The sequence below is a fragment of the Eucalyptus grandis genome, chromosome 2 (genome assembly GCF_016545825.1).
Source record: "Eucalyptus grandis isolate ANBG69807.140 chromosome 2, ASM1654582v1, whole genome shotgun sequence".
Taxonomy (NCBI): domain Eukaryota; kingdom Viridiplantae; phylum Streptophyta; class Magnoliopsida; order Myrtales; family Myrtaceae; genus Eucalyptus; species Eucalyptus grandis.
Window position 1 is genome coordinate 29,348,814 of NC_052613.1, and position 17,919 is coordinate 29,366,732.

Consider the following 17,919-nt stretch of genomic DNA (forward strand, 5'->3'; position numbering starts at 1 on the left):
ATTATTACAATTGTGTTATATTACGGTGAAATGGCTATTACGGTACATCTTTTTTCCATTACTGCAAACTACAGGAAAACGGCTGGTCATGCCCTAAGGCAACTAAACAGCTTGCCATACCGAGTTTTGTCGCCTTACATTAAATTTAAGTGAAATTTTTTTTATATTTTCTTCGCCATTGACTCAATTAAAGGTGGGACAATTTTAAACCTATGGCAAGAAATATGTTCATGATCTTAGATTGGAACTAAAGCAACGAAATCACGATTATGTCGTCATAGATCAGGCTTAAGCCACAAAATTCATACTTTATCGCAGTTGAGGATAAAAATTCCTCCCACCTACAGCAACAAAATAAAACTAAGTCGTCTTAGGTTTGACCCAAGACAACAAAAGTGTGGTTTTGTTGGCTTTGCTCAAATGATTCTAAGAAAATGACTTTTAATTAAAGATGTCAAAAAAATGAAAAAGAAAAATAAACTATGGCCATTAAACCCAGTTAGTTTTTGCTTGCCGGCTTTGATTTTATTAAAATAAAAAACAGAAGGCTAAAGAAAAAACCCATAGGCAAAAAAAAAAAAATTGTGCCAAAAAAATCAATTTCATTGCCATAGGTAAACCCGATCGCCTTTGGTTTACGAATGGTATTAAATCTTTAAATTAAGTTACATTTAATTAGTTGCGTTATTCTTTTTAAAATAAATTTGATTTTAGTTATCCAGTTAGTAATCATAAATTTATGAAACGTGTATAGATTAATTTACAAATAATATCATTAGTCATAACTTTTTTTTTCAAATTGGTTTTGTTATCAAATTTATTTTGCTAACATGCACTTACTAGCTTTTTTTAATTTTACACATGGGCCTTTTTCAACCCTAAAATTGGCCGCCCATCCATGATAATATCTCTCTCCATGCCGCCCGAATAGCGGATTATTCGCGCCCCTTGCGGCCTTTGACGCAATTGGCGACAAGATAGGAGACACCCTCTTCAGCAAATAGATTTTTGTGCAAATATATTTTTATTTAAAACACATATTAAGACCTATTTGCTTTTTGTTTTAGTTAGTATGGGTTATTTTAAATTATACTATTATGTGATCATCAAGAGTCAATTTAGTTCTTGACAGTAAATTATATATGAAACATGGAAAAGGAAAATAAAATATAGAACCTAAACCAAACCGACCAAAGATGATATATTCTAATCAATATATCATATTGAAAGTAAAAATTACACATTAAATATATTCAACGAAAATATAAAAGTAATTACATTTGTAATGTCACATAAAATTCATATTAATATGATGTTGAATCTCTACCGGAGAAATCTACTATAAAATAATACAAAGAGAAAATTTGACTTATGCATCTAAATGCCACATTTTGATATTTATTGAATCAACTTAAAATTTTCACTTGAAATAATCAGTTATGATATTTATTATATCTACTAATCTGCCGTAACTCCCTTGGCAGATTAGTAAATGGGTTTGCCAAATCGGTTGCAATCAGCTCGGCGAAACAAGCAGAGGCTGTGGTGTTTGTCGAAACCCTTGATTTTATCTCCACCAAGTTTCCCCAGAACAGAACTAAACTGAAGCTGCAAGTACAATCTGACTGCAGCAGGCTCTTGCATAGCATTTTCACTTTAGAGGAGTTCAGTTGGGATGCACAACCATTGGTAGAGCGGGCCAAGACAAAGTTGCAAGCAATTCCGGGCCTTACAATAGCCCATTGCAGCCGAGAGACGAATAAAACAGCAAATTGGCTTGCAAAAGCCCAACGCATAAAGTGTCTTCTTAGTAGTTGGGTTACTAACCCTCCTATGCATTTTAGATTTGTTATGTGCTTATGCTTTTGATGTATTTGCAAAGAATTCGATTAAGTAATGCGTCTCATCCGTATTTTTGACCAAAAAAATTCTATCCGATTCGATTCATGGAAACCCGCGAGATAGGATCTCAGCGTGCCAAGTCAGCAGATCGGTTCTATTATCTATTGACTCGATCACACTATACTTTAAAATGTTCAAATTATATATTTTCAAAACATTTAGAATTCGATAGCCAGTGTGATTTTCCGTAATAAAATAAAACTCATGTCGCAGGAACGATCCAACGAAATTAACCGTCTGATCTAGCGGTTGGTCCCCGCCCGGTGTCTCTCCGGCGCCACCGTTGCCCACGCCGGCGCTTCCCCTTCCTCAACCGAACCGAACTCAGCGTCCGTGCTCGGGATCGGCGAAACCCACCCGCTTGCCCGACGGCGGCCCTCTGCGGCTAGGAGGATTCGCGTGCTCTCTGTGTCCAGCCCCGGCGAAGTCGACGACGATGAGCGGAGGCAACGAGTTCCGGTTCTTCCTGTCGCGCGACATCAACCTCCCCGTTTCCTTCCGGGTCAAGAACTTGGAAGGCGCTCTGCCTCCTAAGCGCTCTCCAAACCCAGGTAACCCTTTTCGAGTTTTGGCTAGTAGAAGAACGAGAGAAGGAAAAAATTCGAGAAATGGAGTGAATTGTAGGTGGGTGAACTGCTTGATGGTGCAAGGAGACTTCTGTGGTCGTGTGTTTTCAGGGAAAGGCTGGAGACGTGTGCTTCTTGCTGTTGGTTAATGGTTAAGCGGACCGAGAGTCTTTAGATTTTGCCGTGGCTTTTGTGCTTTCAGCTGTTATATACCGTTTCCACTGTATTCCTTCTGCAGAGATCGATCATGCCGCGGAGGAGAGAAAGGCGGAGCTCTACGTCGAGTGCTCTCTGTACATTGACGGTGCCCCATTTGGTCTTCCCACTAGAACGAGGTGCCCACCTAATTTAATCCGGTCCTCATGTCCCGATCTTTTTTCCCATGCATGATCATTTTGTTATCTGCCGTGCCAAGTATTACTTCCCAGTGACATTTTCTTCTATTATATCTTGGTTCACTATTTGTAGAGACAATTGAAAAAGGTTTTTTGCTTTAAGGAAACATGATGGACGACGATGAGATATCTGGGTAAACTTAAAAATATCTATTCACTTCACAAGAGAACTTATATTATGTGACATAGTTCTGGGGAAGGACGTTGCTGATTTGTAACACAATGGATCTCTTTTGTGGTTTCATGCCAAAGTGGCTGTTTAGAGGAGTGAGAGAGATGAGCGTGAGTGAATCTGGTACCATCAGCATGGCCTATGTTGATGGTTGGGAATGTGGGATGTACTTCATCATATCGATCGTTTTAGGGCATTAGTTGACGTTGCATGTTTTTCTGGCACAATCTGTCTGTTGCATAAGGTAGCCTTGTAAAGAGACAGACTCCGATCTTTCATGCGTGAGTGGCAATGAAAAGTTTAAATGTAACCCTGGAAATAATTTTGATTCATATGCCTGGCCTCAATAGTCATAATTGTAAACCCTACAGCTGGTGGTGTCTAAATCCATTAGCAGTTTCTCTGTCTATTTTTTTTTTTTTTTCTGTTGGAAGCTCTGTGTTCAAATTAGTCCATTGGAATAATTATTTCGTATTCCTATTAACTGAATGATACATTTATCTGGAGCTTAATTCGGCACTTTCTGGCTCATGTTTCTTAGAAAGTATAGGAGTCTGTTGCTTTCAAGGTTGCTTAAATCAAAGGCCAGAGACTGTAGGAATTTCAAAAATAGTTCGTTTTGGGTATATCTTTTAGATGATGCTTATCAATTTCTTAGATTTTATCCTAGGAGATGGAAGATGAACCAAATAACACGGTCCTATGTCAATGGCCATCAATGGACGAAATATTGAAACAAAAAAATCTCATGGTCTTTATTGACAGCTAGTTGCTATGAGAAGATTTTGTTCTTTTGTCTTCATTTTTCAGAAGACAAAGTCACGGAATTGGTTTTGCTTTCGTTATCTGTTATTTATATACTGAACTCTGTTCATGGTTGGGCAATAAACATGCTGACAAAATAAACTGTGGTGGACGTTCAATTTAGTTTTTACTTATATTATGGATGAACAATTGCCTGCTGTTACAGGTAGATGTTGGGGATCCAGCATGGTGGTCCCCCTAACAGTGATCGATTGAATATAACTCTTTTTATTCTGTCAATAATAGTATATGACATGGGTAGTTGGAGATTTAGATTCTGTTCAACATCAATCCAAATCTTAGCTATTCATTTCAATGCCAGGTTGGAATCTGCGGGGCCACCATATTTTTGGAATGAACTCATCACTCTGAGTACTAAATATCGAGACTTAACTGCTCACTCACAACTTGCTTTAACAGTGAGTCTGGAATGTTTCTTCACTTGTGTATTGTAGATATATCTTAGCTGACTTTGTATCTATACCGAAGTGCTCCACTTTCTTAAAGTACACCTCTCATTACATACATTTGTATCTCTTCTTTATTACTTGTTGGGCGTACTCCGATCTTAACATGGCATTGCTACATGTAATCCTGATTATCCTTTGACAAAGTTGATCCATAGTGAAAGGCTGTTTGCTCAGAGCTAATACTTGGACCATATGTTCTTTACTGTATTCTTTATCATCCCACATTATGTTGAAATTACCTAAGCATGTCTTTTCATTAATACTTAGCTTCTGTTGAGAGGCATGGTCAGTGAACTTTAGCTGGTTCTTGATATCGTTATTAAGGTAATATCACCACATTTGTCTCCCAAGTGATGAGGCAATGGTTTCATATGCAGATGCAAATGGTTCATAAACTTTTATCCCTCAAATGTGGTTCAGGGAGAATTTGATGCTTGCACCCTTGGTGTTAATCTATGGTATCTAATTGAATTTTACATCTAATTGAGAGCAAAAAATTCTTGTTTTGACATAAAAATTTTAGGTCTGGGATGTTTCTTGTGGAAAAGAGGAGGGGTTGATTGGTGGGGCTACGATTCTTCTATTTAGCAGCAAAAAGCAGCTCAAAACTGGGAAGCAGAAGCTTAGACTTTGGCAAGGAAAGGAAGCTGATGGCTAATTTCCAACAAATACTCCTGGAAAGGTTCTGCTTGTTACATGTTATGCTGGTGATTACAACTTTCAGATTGGGCATGAAAGCAATGATGATTTTGGGTACTTGCAATATGTTTTTAGGTCCCTAAGCATGAGCGGGGTGAGCTGGAGCGCTTGGAAAAGCTTATGAATAAATATGAAAAAGGACAGATTCAACGAATTGATTGGCTAGACCACCTTGCATTTAAAGCTATGGACAAAGTCAAGGAACGGGAGAGCAATAAAATTGGAAATTCCCATCTATACCTGGTTGTTGACTTTTGTAGCTTTGAACATCAAGTTGTTTTCCAGGTAAACATTCAGGAAGAACGCTATAACAATGTTGTTATCTCCTAAAAGGTTTGTTTGTTTTTTGTTCAAGTTGTGCACATTGCCTCGAAAACTTGTCCATTAGACCAGACAGCGAGCCTATTGAAAGCACAATGTATCACCGTCACGACTTTCTCTTATCCATCTATTTTCTTCATTCCTCTTCATCAGGCGTCTTTACTTTGCATAAAGTTATAGGCCTCTCATTCTGTGTGATGGTGCTTGTTGTGAAAAACATTTAGATGCTAGATATTGGGGACGTGCGGACCCTGGAGTGCCATAACTTTGCCAAAGGGACACTTAAGTCCGCCATAACTTTAAGAAGCGTACACTTGAGTGCCACATTTTAAGAAAAGTGGGACACCTAAGTGCCATCTCCGGCGAAGTTGGCCGGAAATCATACGTGGCATTAAAATATTAATATTTCTCGCCGATGTGTCTCGCCGAGAGCTGAGTCGGCTCGACTCGGCCAAAACGACGTCGTTTTGACATCATTCGAATTTTATAATAATATAAAAATTATTTAAATTAAATTTAAAATAAATTTATTTAAAACAATTTTAAAAAATTAGAAACTTTAAACATTAAAAAAAAAATTACAAAATTACAAAAATTTACAAATTTACAAAAAAAATTAAAAATTACTAAAAATTTAAAAATTTACAAAAAAATTTAGAAAGTTACAAAATAATTACAAAAATTACAAAAAATTACAAAAATTTTAAAAATAATTAAAATTTTAAAATTTTAAAAATTTGCAAATTTTTTAGAAAGTTACAAAAAATTTACAAAATTTATAAAAAAATTTACAAAATTTACATAAAATTTACAAAATTTACATAAAATTTAAACAATTTACAAAAATTCAAAAAATTTACAAACAATTTTAGAAAGTTACAAAAATTTAAAAACTTACGAAATTTACAAAAATTTAAAAAATTTACAAAAAATTTCAGCCCTCAACCGGCACCCTTTTCTTTTTTTTTTTTAAAAAATTATTTTTTTGTAACTTTTTAAATTTTGCAAATGTTTTTAATTTTTAAAATTTTATTTTTAAAATTTTTAAATAAATTTATTTTTAAATTAAAATTAATTAATTTTCTAAAATTTTTAAATTTTCTAAAATTTTTTGAATTTTTTTTATTTTTTTAACTTTTAATTTCTTTTTAATTTTTAAATATTTTATAAATTTTTATAGAATTTTTACAAAATTTTCTAAAATTTTTAAAATTTTTAAATTTTTTTAGTTTTTTGAAATTTTTTAAATTTTTAAAAATTTAAATATTTTTAATATTTTATAAATATTTAAATAAATTTAGTTTTAAATTAATTTTTTATTAAATTTTTGGCCACCTCAGCATTAAAACGACGCCGTTTCGCACTTAAGTCGCCGGAAAATTGACACGTCAGAATTTTGGCCGGATTTTGGCCGGATTGGCACTCAAGTGATCCATTTTACTCCGATTTTGGCACTTAAGTGTAGGGGTGTAAACGGTTCGGTTCGGTTCGGTTTTTTTTGAAAAACCGAACCGAACCGAACCGTTAGAGAAAATTTCCGAACCGAACCGAATAAGTCTGACCGAATAACCGAACCGAACTGTTCTGGTTCGGTTCGGTTCGGTTCGGTTCGGTTTTTCGGTTTTCAAATTTTGGGTTTCGGTTTTCGGTTTTCGGTTTTCGGTTTTTTTTTTTTTTTTTTTTTTGAAAACCATTTTTACATAAGATGCATAATTATAGATAAATTCCCTCTGAAGAAGGAAAGGACACATAACAGAGACAGATCATAATAGAGAAAGTTATCCTGTTGTCTCTGGATAGTTTTATAATACAAAATCATCTGGCCATGGTTGTGTACTCACCTGGAAACCATATTTCATGCTCACATGACCCGATGCCATGTTGATCAAAATCCTTGGAATAAAGAAAGGGCTAAGTCGACGAAGACGCTGCAACAAAGAGAAAGAGATCGTTCAAGCTTCCATTGTCATAGAAAAAGGCAATTTATCAGGTTCGAGGCTGCAAGAAGAGTTAATGCTTTGTAAATGACTGATAGAATGGTAACATATAAACCTTCTCACAAATCATTCAACTTTGGTCAAAGTTATATAAGGATACGAACATATATACTACTCATTCTTCCCTGCCAACAGTCATAGAAATTAACAAAAAACAGATGAGCAAAAAAAAAACAAAGAACATACCTGTTTGATCCATTATTTACATTTGATATTGTAAATACATCCAGTGAGTTGTTTGAAAAATCAACAAAGTCAATATCCTCAAGCTGATCACCAGTGCAGTTCACTGGAAGAAGAATGAAGACTCCAATAACCCCTGCAAATGCAAATACTCTCAAGCTACAAAATTCAGATCAAAAGCAAAACTGTATTAGGAAGAGCCAACGAGGTAAGTAAATACATGATCCGGAGAAGCTAGTGCACCAATTACCATAGCCACAACTCGCTATAATGGAGACACATAAGAATAGCAGAAAGAAAGGCTAACATATATCCAAAGTTCAGACCTAACTTCTCTCATCCCAGTCATTTCTTTAGAAAAAAATTATAAAACAACTGCTTTTTCAATTGTTTCTTTATTTACTTGAGCTTATTGTTAATACTCGATGCTCTGCCATGATGGATTTTCTCCATAAACATCGTGTGAAAGAAGTTAACAAGCATTCCCTCAATCACACAGAGAGGGATGTATTCCTTGAGATCTGTTATCCAATGAGCACTACAAATGAAAACTCAGAATCAGTTTGAATCCCTAATGACACATTAAACAACAGTTCAGAATCATTATATAAATCAGAAGAAGCATAATCAAACTTTCGATCGTCACAAATTAGCTTCTACTCTCGTCCAGAATGCAATTTGGGACATGCAAAACAGAAAGAGAGCCTTTACTACCCTTTGCACCGACCCTAATAAGCTGTGCAAGGAAACATGAAAACATCATATCTTCTCAGGAATTTTGGGTAGATAGGTCTATTCAAGCATTCAATGTTGGAATACCACCCGCTATGTCACCTCACCCTCACTTAAGACAACGGGGCTGAGAGAGGGAGCGAATTCAAAGAGAACTTGCCATCGCATTGGAGTTAATTCCAAAATCAACTCCCCGCCCAGGGGACAAAAAGCAATTTTTACAAAACGAAAGTAGAGCCCAGTTCATCCGATCAGTCCAGCTGAATGTCAAGCTGAACTCCACCCACAAAATTCATCAATTTGACGACCCTCGACACACCCGATGCGCACGAATTGCACGCGAGAATCACCATCAACCAAGATTCGAGAGAAAAGCAGTCACCTTTACGAGAGAAAGAGAGGGAGGGGGTTGCACCGCGGTTTCCCAAGGTAGCGAAGACGAGGAGGAGGAGATCTTTGTTTGGTCTTAGCCAAACAGCGTGTAAAGTGACGAAGGAGAGACTTTGGCCGCCCCCGGTCCAAAGCGAGCGCGCGCCGTCGCAGAAGGAAGAGGGGCTCTGTCCTCAATCGGTTGCCGTCGCCGCCGCAGCCGCTGTCCCTACCGCCGTCGCCGTTGCGGTCGCCGTCCCTCGCCGCCGTCGCGTTGCACCTCCAAGCCGACCAAGAGGAGACACGAGACGAGAGGAGAGGGCCGAGTTGAGACAGAATAAAACCTAGAGTTGGGACCGACGGGACGGGAGAGAATAAACCGAACCGATAAAAGAGATTTTATCGGTTCATGGTTCGGTTCGTTCGGTTAACCGATAAAAACCGAACCGATAAAAGATATTTCGGTTTTAACGGGAATCAACCGAACCGAAAACCGATTTTTTCGGTTCGGTTCGGTTCGGTTTTCGGTTCGGTTCGGTTTTCGGTTCGGTTCTTGACACCCCTACTTAAGTGTACCTTTCGTAAGTTATGGCACTTAAGTGTCCCTTTGTGCAAAGTTAATGCACTTGAAGTGTTCTTTTGCCAGATATTGGGTTATCAGACATTATTGTTGGATGTAGTATCTTCACCATGATATAAGCAAATGAAAATTAAGTATGTTGCTGGTGCATTTCTTCTATTCCTGGGTTAACACATGCTTTGTTGACAAAAGAGAATTTGAAGCGGAATTCCATTTCATTTTCCACAGTTTGTTATCTTGTTCGTCACAGAAAACTTCATGCTTACCTGTAATGTCAGTTAGTGCTGGTTTTCCTCATCTTGTCTAAAGCTCCTTCTCCTGGCCAACAGTAGGAAATCCAAGAGACATGCCATATGCTTAGTATGACAACTATCTTGCTTGTATTGGTAATATCATTAGTAAAGCTGATGTCAATATGAAGCATTGGTTTCGTAAGAGTGTGGACAGAGGAAAGGGAGAGGAGATATACTTGCCAAGAGTATTTGCCCTATTTGGTTAATTGAAAGGAGAAAATGTGCGGAAGTTAGAGGAAGCAATTCCTTCTAGGACAACATTATATGAAGGAAATGCACCCAGGCACCTTTCCATTACTACCTAACTTTTGTTTGAATTGTGGACAATACAAAGGTCATTTAGGTCCATTATCTAGTTTCATTATCGTTTTTGTATTTTCCCTTAAATATGCTTTAGTGAAGGAAACTAAGATATTTTTTATTGTTTTCCTTTAATTTCCTTTCTCTACTTCTCTGTTAATCTCATACCTTCCTAACTCTAATTGTGAAACATGATGTAAGAAAAGAGGTTGTATTCACCTACACTGATAGATCTGTTTTATTGTGAATGTGCATGCAGAGTGACTGGAGTTTAGTGCTGTAACTCTCTGTGTACTCAATCTCAGTATTTTCTTAGAGTAGGGATTTCTTTGTTCTGGAGAAAATCTCTTTGATGTCGATTTTAAGGACTATATTTTTATTCCTAAGAAGAGTTTCCCTTCTACTACATGTGATTAGATATTCAATGTACTTCCGTAACCCTAGTCCTACTTACTACAAAACTTCTGCGCTGTAGCATTAATTTTAGCCTCTTGCACTATTAGCTTACACCATGGCAAAATTTACTGTTGAGATGAGACGTTAGAAGTCATCTATGGTTTGATCAACATTCTCCTACATAGATTGACGTATGATGGCTGTTGCCAACTTAATGCATATTGGAAAGTCTTTAATGCTCAATCCATTTACTTTGGTTGTAGTATCGGCCATTTATCCCGCTTCCCTCCACCATTTCTTTCATCAAACGTATACGAAGCTTTCTCTTCATACGGCTCAAGAAATTAGAAGATATGTCTATTTTATCTATTCTGTTGAATGTTGCAGAGTTGATGCCCTTTTAGAATTCTATAAAAGTGGTGCTTGATAGTTGCTAGTTTGTCTTTATCAGTTTCCGGGCTTGGTGGCTCATGTGGCTATTTTCTTTGGCAAGACACTATGTTTCTGTGCATCGGTTAGCAAGTTGACCTTCCACGAAACATTTAATTCTCCTTTTGTGAAAAAAGTGTATTATGGTCGATTTGTAGGAATCTGGGGCGAATTTCTTACCTCCACCAATAGTTTTAACAAATGAACTTGTTATAGTATGGGACCCTGAAGTGGGAAGGATAAATCCATCTGAGCACAAGCAACTAAAGCTAGCAAGGAGTTTAACCCGTGGTATCATTGACAAGGATCTTAAACCAAACTCTACTCAAAGGAAGTAAGTCTGACTTTTTCTTATGTGATAGAAACTGTGATACAATTTACAGTATTTGTAGTATAAGGGCAAATTACTCTGCTCTTTTCTTCTTCAAGCAGCTGTCGTCATCATTACATCCAGAAGAAAGATACATTGCGATAAAAGCTGCATGAATTGATAGAGCTATTATGTATAAACCTCCTGTAGATAAAGGCTCTATATGTTTTCAGCTATTCTGTGTTTGACCGCATGCTTCTATGCGTATGTGTGGCTATGCATGTGTATATATGTATAGAGTGGCATTGATTCTTAAATTGGCCAGAACGCAAGTTGATTTCTCAATGGGATAATCCTGCATTGATGTTGGCATCAGTTATCTCTAAATTAATTGGCCATGTTTTGGTTTTCTTTAATTCCTCTTCAGTTTGACCCACAAGAAAAAACCTCTTAAATTCAATTATCATGTACCGTTGTGCACTTTGAATGGGACTCTGATTTACGTAAAGATCATTATTTCTTTATTCCACTCTTTTTCTTCCATTAAAGAAGTTGGGTGAAGCCGAAGTAGGTGTAAAGGAGTGAAGCACTTTTATGTTAACATAGATTTTGCTATATATTCTTGTCCCACCATTTGCTTTGTGTAAGTTTATTCCCTGCTGCCTGCCAGAGCAGACTGTCACCAACTGAAACATCATAGTAACCTACTTCAGTTTGCGCTATTCATGAGTTCTAAGTAATTATTCATCTAATGAAGCAATCACGTGCTTTAGTCACTTGATGGTGAGGTCTCTCATGTTTAGTTATTTTAGAAAGCCATTTTTCATGATATCCTTAACATGCTTGAAGAAAATTCTATCCTTAAAATATTAACCTGCTGCGGAATATGCATGAACCAAGAGAAAGAATATTGAGGCGTTTGCGATTGTGTTGGCCTTGTTAAATTACAGTTAAATTGAGGTTTATGGGATACTTACATGTCCAGATCCAGCTCTCTTTGGCAAACAGTTAGATTGAATGATGTTGCACCTCTGATTGCCTACTTCACCTTGCCTTAAATCGAGTCAACTATTGAACACTTCATAAACAGAATTAAATTGAGCTGAGTATCCTTGTCTAAGTTTTTGCGGTTAAATAATGCTATAAATCTTGCAAAATCATTTTTTTATTTGTTTATGTTAGTCATCATATGTTTCCTGATAACTCCGTTGTCCCACTGCTAATATTGTACTTCTCTTCCAACTTTCACCTTTCATGCTAGTAAAACCTGCTCAATCTTTTGATTGTAAGGTCAATACAAAAACTACTTAAATATCCTCCTACAAGGACTTTAAGTGGAGACGAGAGGCAGCTCCTTTGGAAATTTCGCTTTTCTTTGATGTCTGAGAAGAGAGCTCTCACAAAGTTCCTTCGCTGTGTTGAATGGAGTGATGTTCAGGTCAGCACTATTTTGATGTGTCTCTTATATATTGTGGGTATTCTAACTAATGCCTGTTGACTGGCACATCATTTCCTGTCCTCATGCTCTGAGCATCGCCTCTGTTTGGCTCCTACTTGTCTGTATAAAAGAATATTAAGTTCTCTTGCATATGCCATGTAAATGTGCATTACGCGGTCAAATCATGCACGGACATAACAGAGCATATGACAGGCTTTAGGATTGCAAAGTATTTAATTGCAGCATGGTAATTTGCAAAGTTTTTCTGGGTCCTAGTTAAGCACCTCTTCGAAGGAACTATGCAGGTAAAACCTTTAATAGAGTATCCAAATGATCTTTGATATGTACCACCGAATCATAATCCTTGTTCTTAATTTTTTTTTCCCCTTTCTTGCAGGAAGCTAAGCAGGCATTAGAATTAATGGGATGGTGGGAAACAATTGATGTATGTGATGCCCTAGAACTATTATCTCCTGTTTTCAAAAGCGAGGAGGTAAGAGTTTTGTAAGAGGTTTGTTTCTTGTGTTCCTAGGATAATCCTTATTCTTCATACATGCTAGCAGAAAATTTTTGTGTTGTTGCTTTATCACAGAGGATACAGGATACAACCTGATGATTGGAATCTCTCTTTGAGTACTCTGCTTTAGATTATTCAGTGATTTCCATTAAATACTTTCAGTTACAAAATACTAAAAGGAAAAAAAAATTGAAAAGGAGTTATAAGTTTGAAGACTTCAGATAGTTTGGCAAATTATGAGCATTCCATGCTTGTAGCCCCTCCAGCCAGATAGATGGGTTGGTTGTTGATTGTAGTTCATTAGCATCATGGATTTCAGTGCATCAAATGCATGCATCTGAGAGAGACGTTCAGAGTTTACAATGTCGTTGGAAATGAAAGGGTCTCATGCTGTTATGCTTCTGGGTGCCTTCACTGCAGGTTCGTGCATATGCTGTCAGTGTGCTTGAGAGAGCTGATGATGAAGAGCTGCAGTGCTACTTGCTTCAGTTGGTTCAGGCTCTTCGCTTTGAACGATCTGATAAATCTTGCCTTTCTCAGTTTCTTGTGCAACGCTGTATGCCTCATCTTCTTTGGGAATCAGTAGTGTCTTATCTTTTTCTTGCTAACGAAAGAAAATTTTTGTGACAGCATTGCGTAATATTGAGCTGGCAAGCTTTCTCCGGTGGTATGTTGCTGTGGAACTTCATGATTGTGCTTTTGCTAAACGATACTACTGTACTTACGAGATCTTGGAAGAGCATATGATGAAGGTTTGAGTTCTTCAAGGTTCTGGCTTTGTTGTTATATCTTTCCTCTTATGGTGGTTCTGTACCAAAATGTTAAAACGTTGTCTTGATGTTTGGTTGAGATCCTTCAGTTAAGTTCTTTAAGAGCAAAGTATGGGGCATTTAAATTTAGGAGCAATTGTGGGGGTTTCACTCCGACTGAATTGGGCTATTGTTTTTCTTCTTCTTCTTCTTCTTCTTCTTCTTCTGTTCATCTATTTATCTAAGAAAAGACAAGTGGGCTTCTCTGTTGTATGGTACTGGAGGTGCTATCCGTGATTGAGCATGTATGCTTCTCAAATGTGTCTACATGTGGATGATCAGCCAACTGTAGAAAAGAATGAGAAATGCCATCCGATTTGTGTGATGGTTTTTTTTGGATTTTTGATTAAGAAATCATCGAAATTTCATTGTAATTTCTTGAGTTCCTTATTCTTGGGTTGGCTCTGTTTAGTGGAATCACCATCTTTCAGTATAGTGGCTACATGCTGTGTCTATTTCCTGAAAGACTAAGCTAGAGATGTTATTAAATAGTTCTGCACAGCAGTTATTAGATTGTAATTCGTACAGTTGGCATCTGTTGTCAATGGAAATGAGGATGGATTTAAACTCTGGCAAAGTTTGGTGCATCAGACAGAGTTGACTGCCCAGTTGTGTTCCATAATGAGGGATGTTAGAAATGTACGTGGCAATACCCAGAAAAAGATCGAGAAACTTAGACAGCTTCTTTCTGGTCTTCTAAGTGAGCTCACATATTTTGAGGAGGTATCTCTAATTTCTGTTGAACTGTCTTTTCCACTCTCTGACTTTAGCTTGATTCAGACAACTTGTTTCTACTTCTCAGCCAATACGATCCCCACTCACTCCCGGTGTCCTCATCACTGGTATTGATCCTTCAGAGTCCTCAATATTTAAAAGTGCACTTCATCCTCTTCGTCTTACCTTCAGAACAGCAAGTGGTGGAAGTTGCAAGATAATATTTAAGAAAGGAGATGATATTCGACAAGATCAATTGGTAATTAAGCCTCTATTATTGCATTAAAAATATGTTCCATAGCTTTAACTTTCTGGCTCGTGGAATTTTTTTCTTGTTTCTTATGCCGTTGTTCTCAGTCTGTTTTTGCTCTTTTGAGAAAGAGAAGTAGTTGGACATCGATGAAAAATGTTTTGGGAACACCAAAATGTTCTGTTTGCTGTAGGTTATCCAGATGGTCTCTCTTATGGATCGATTACTTAAGTTGGAGAACCTGGATTTGTGCTTGACTCCGTATAAGGTACTAGCCACGGGACAAGATGAAGGCATGTTGGAATTTATACCTTCTCGGACTTTGGCACAGGTAACTTATTTCCCAAAGACTATTTATTAATTATTTAAGGTCCTTTTTATTGAAGTTGAGTAGATGACTTTCGGTGATGGGTAGTTTAAGTTAATCTGTTTCATAATAGGTATAAGATATGGATTACTGGGAAATAGAGTGCGCTGCATCATAAAAAATCTAGGGATAGATGCAAATTTGGTTCCGAGAGTTTTCACAGGATATCATTATCTCTCAGTCACTTGATTTTTCAAACGTGTCTTTCAGTTGCCTGACTTAGAGCAAAATGCAATTTAGTAAGGTGCAGATACTAGGTTAATGAAGCTTTCTTTTTATGCAATTTGAATAATTAATGCCAAACTGCTGTTGAATGTTATGATAAATAGTGATCTTTGAATTTACTAGACATCTCTACCTACATGTAGATTCTCTCAGAGCATTGAAGCATTATCAGTTATCTACAGAAGTTTCATCCAGATGAGCATGGACCGTTCGGAATTACAGCTACATGCCTTGATACGTTCATAAAGAGCTGTGCTGGGTACTCTGTTATTACATATATACTTGGTATTGGAGACAGGTGATAACTGAATGCAATTATTACGTTTCAAGCATTAAGATTCATTTTTTCTCTCTCTTGTTATATGTTTATTTCTTGATTTAAATAGTGTTGGAGCTGGAGCTATTATTTCAGATAATGCTATTTTGCACTGTTTGTTTTGTTTGGTAAAAATCTCTTAACTATGTGCTTGTCAAAAGACATAACCTCACTTTTGAATTTGACTACGTGGTTAAAGAATGAACTTCTATCTTAGTCTTCCACTCTGTCGATATTCTTTGGTGTCGAGTGCAATGCTAAATAGTCCTGATAGGCTTCGTTCCAGTGGTAGTTCAGGTTTTTATTTTTTGGTGAAATATACAGGACTTTCTTTTTTGACAATCTTAGAAAATATATGTCTACGTTAGTTTCATTTGATTAGGTGTGATGATTGAAGATTATTACATGTCCTCTTCAGAATACACATCCTCTCTACATTACATAAGTAGTTTGTCAAGTGCCATGTCGTCCGCTTTATGCTTTCTTAGTTGATTTAGTTGTTTTTATTATCAAAGAGATAATATTCTAATGCTGATTCTGGTCCTTTAGACACCTGGACAACCTTCTTCTCAGGGATGATGGACGTCTTTTCCATGTTGACTTTGGTTTTATTCTTGGCCGTGATCCTAAGCCATTTCCACCCCCAATGAAACTTTGCAAAGAAATGGTAGAAGCTATGGGTGGAACTGAAAGGTAGGTCACTATTTTAATGCTCTTTAAGATTTAAGAATGGTGTTGATGTATAGATATGCATTTTTGTCATTTATGAAAAGAATACTTGCGGCAATTGTTATTGTTATGTATGTGTTAATGGGTGACATTTTCCTTCCTCAGCCAGTACTACACAAGATTCAAGACATATTGTTGCGAAGCATACAATATTCTCCGGAAATCAAGTAACCTAATCTTGAACCTTTTCCATCTGATGGCGGGTTCTAACATCCCTGACATTGCTTCTGATCCTGAAAAGGAATGCTTAAGGTTAGAACCCATTTCTGTGCATCGTCTTTTCTTTTCTGTCCGGAGGTGAAGTCATGCTTTGGTCATGACGGAGACTGTCTATGCTTACAGCTTCAGGAGAAGTTCAACTTGGACCTGGACGATGAAGCCTGCATACATTTCTTTCAGGGTCTTATCACTGATAGTGTTAATGCATTGTTCCCTCAAATGGTGGAAACTATCCATCGGTGGGCTCAATATTGGCGATGATTCAGAAATAAATATATCTGGAGTTGCGAATCTGAACATTCAGGTGACCTGTGATTGCCATTGCTCTTTTGCTTCGTTCTTTTTGGATGGGGCTTTCTTACGGACTTGTTTGTTTAGACCAGAGCAGGTGTCTTGCTAGTTTCGAAGCCAAAAGTTGAAGACCATTCGAGCCAACAATATAATTTACACCATCATCTGGGTTCATGGTCCTGAATGGGTCCTAGAACGTGCAAGTTTTTACTGAATCTGGGGGTAAAAGTTTGACCTCTGACAATAAAGCTCCCTTGAGAGCAATGGCTGCCTTCTGTTGCTGCAGAAACCGAGCGTGCTCGAGGAAACAGGCAGGGGAAAGTACTTTCTTTTTTTTTTTCCTATTTTTTCTTAGATATTATTTATACATAACTAGGATCTTGTTTTCTGCCTGGCTCTCTCTCCCCTTGCTCTTGCTCCTGCTTGGATGTGCATCCTTTGCTCGAGGCTTCAAAATAATTATTATCTGTACATATTTGCCATGGTCTAATAAAGGTAATCGAAATCAAGTTACTCTATAGTTATGTGCCTGCACTTCTTGAGTTTCGTTGACACATACGGTCACGGTTCTTCTTGAGTTTCGTTCCCTGTCGACTCCGTGCATTCAAGAGAATCAGGTGCAGATTGTTCGTTCTACACCGGACCATTCTTTTGTTGTGGCATTTGTAGGTTTTCCCCTTCTGGTGTTTGTCGCCTGTGGGAGAGCTTTGGTTTTGCTTTTGGAGTTTGAACAGAGGTCACGTCCTTAGTTCATCCCATTGTTTTTGTTCATGAGTCACTGCCGTCTGAATTCTCATCTTCTCACATCTTCATTTAGATTTCTACCCTTGTTTACTTTTTTTCCAAGCGTAAGGGCGTCATGGAAATCTTGCTAAAAAAGGAATGTTCCCCAACACTCATTCACCACTCTGCGGTTGGTCGCATAAACCAGAACTTGATTTGCAAGTCGAAGGTTACAGGTTTCCCACTTGTATCATGGAGGGAGTAGCGACCATCTTATGACTGGCTAACAGTATTTTATGTGACGTGACGGTGACATATGATGTGTAAGCTAATAAAAAATGATATGTAGATCACATGTCGCATCAAGTAGGATGAGGTGCTAATCACTTGGATAATGCGATTG

The 17,919-nt window shown here is 37.3% G+C and overlaps 1 protein-coding gene and 1 long non-coding RNA gene across 2 annotated transcripts; one reads left to right on the forward strand and one right to left on the reverse strand.

The window, feature by feature from the left end:
• Nucleotides 1-1,982: 1,982 nt before the first annotated feature.
• Nucleotides 1,983-17,313, forward strand: LOC104429739 (phosphatidylinositol 3-kinase, root isoform). The gene is given in 18 exon segments (XM_039306640.1): nucleotides 1,983-2,453; nucleotides 2,707-2,803; nucleotides 4,162-4,258; nucleotides 4,833-4,991; nucleotides 5,084-5,293; nucleotides 10,767-10,942; nucleotides 12,209-12,356; nucleotides 12,754-12,849; nucleotides 13,294-13,429; nucleotides 13,504-13,625; nucleotides 14,211-14,405; nucleotides 14,485-14,655; nucleotides 14,840-14,977; nucleotides 15,382-15,536; nucleotides 16,104-16,247; nucleotides 16,389-16,535; nucleotides 16,626-16,806; nucleotides 16,881-17,313. Coding segments are annotated over 18 exon segments (2,583 nt in total). The 5' UTR covers nucleotides 1,983-2,338; the 3' UTR covers nucleotides 16,977-17,313.
• On the reverse strand, nucleotides 7,019-8,650 carry LOC104438180. The gene is made up of 3 exons (XR_005548419.1): nucleotides 8,624-8,650; nucleotides 7,513-7,668; nucleotides 7,019-7,257 (listed from the first exon to the last, which is right to left on the reverse strand). It is a non-coding gene; the product is annotated as an uncharacterized LOC104438180 (long non-coding RNA).
• Nucleotides 17,314-17,919: the final 606 nt, after the last annotated feature.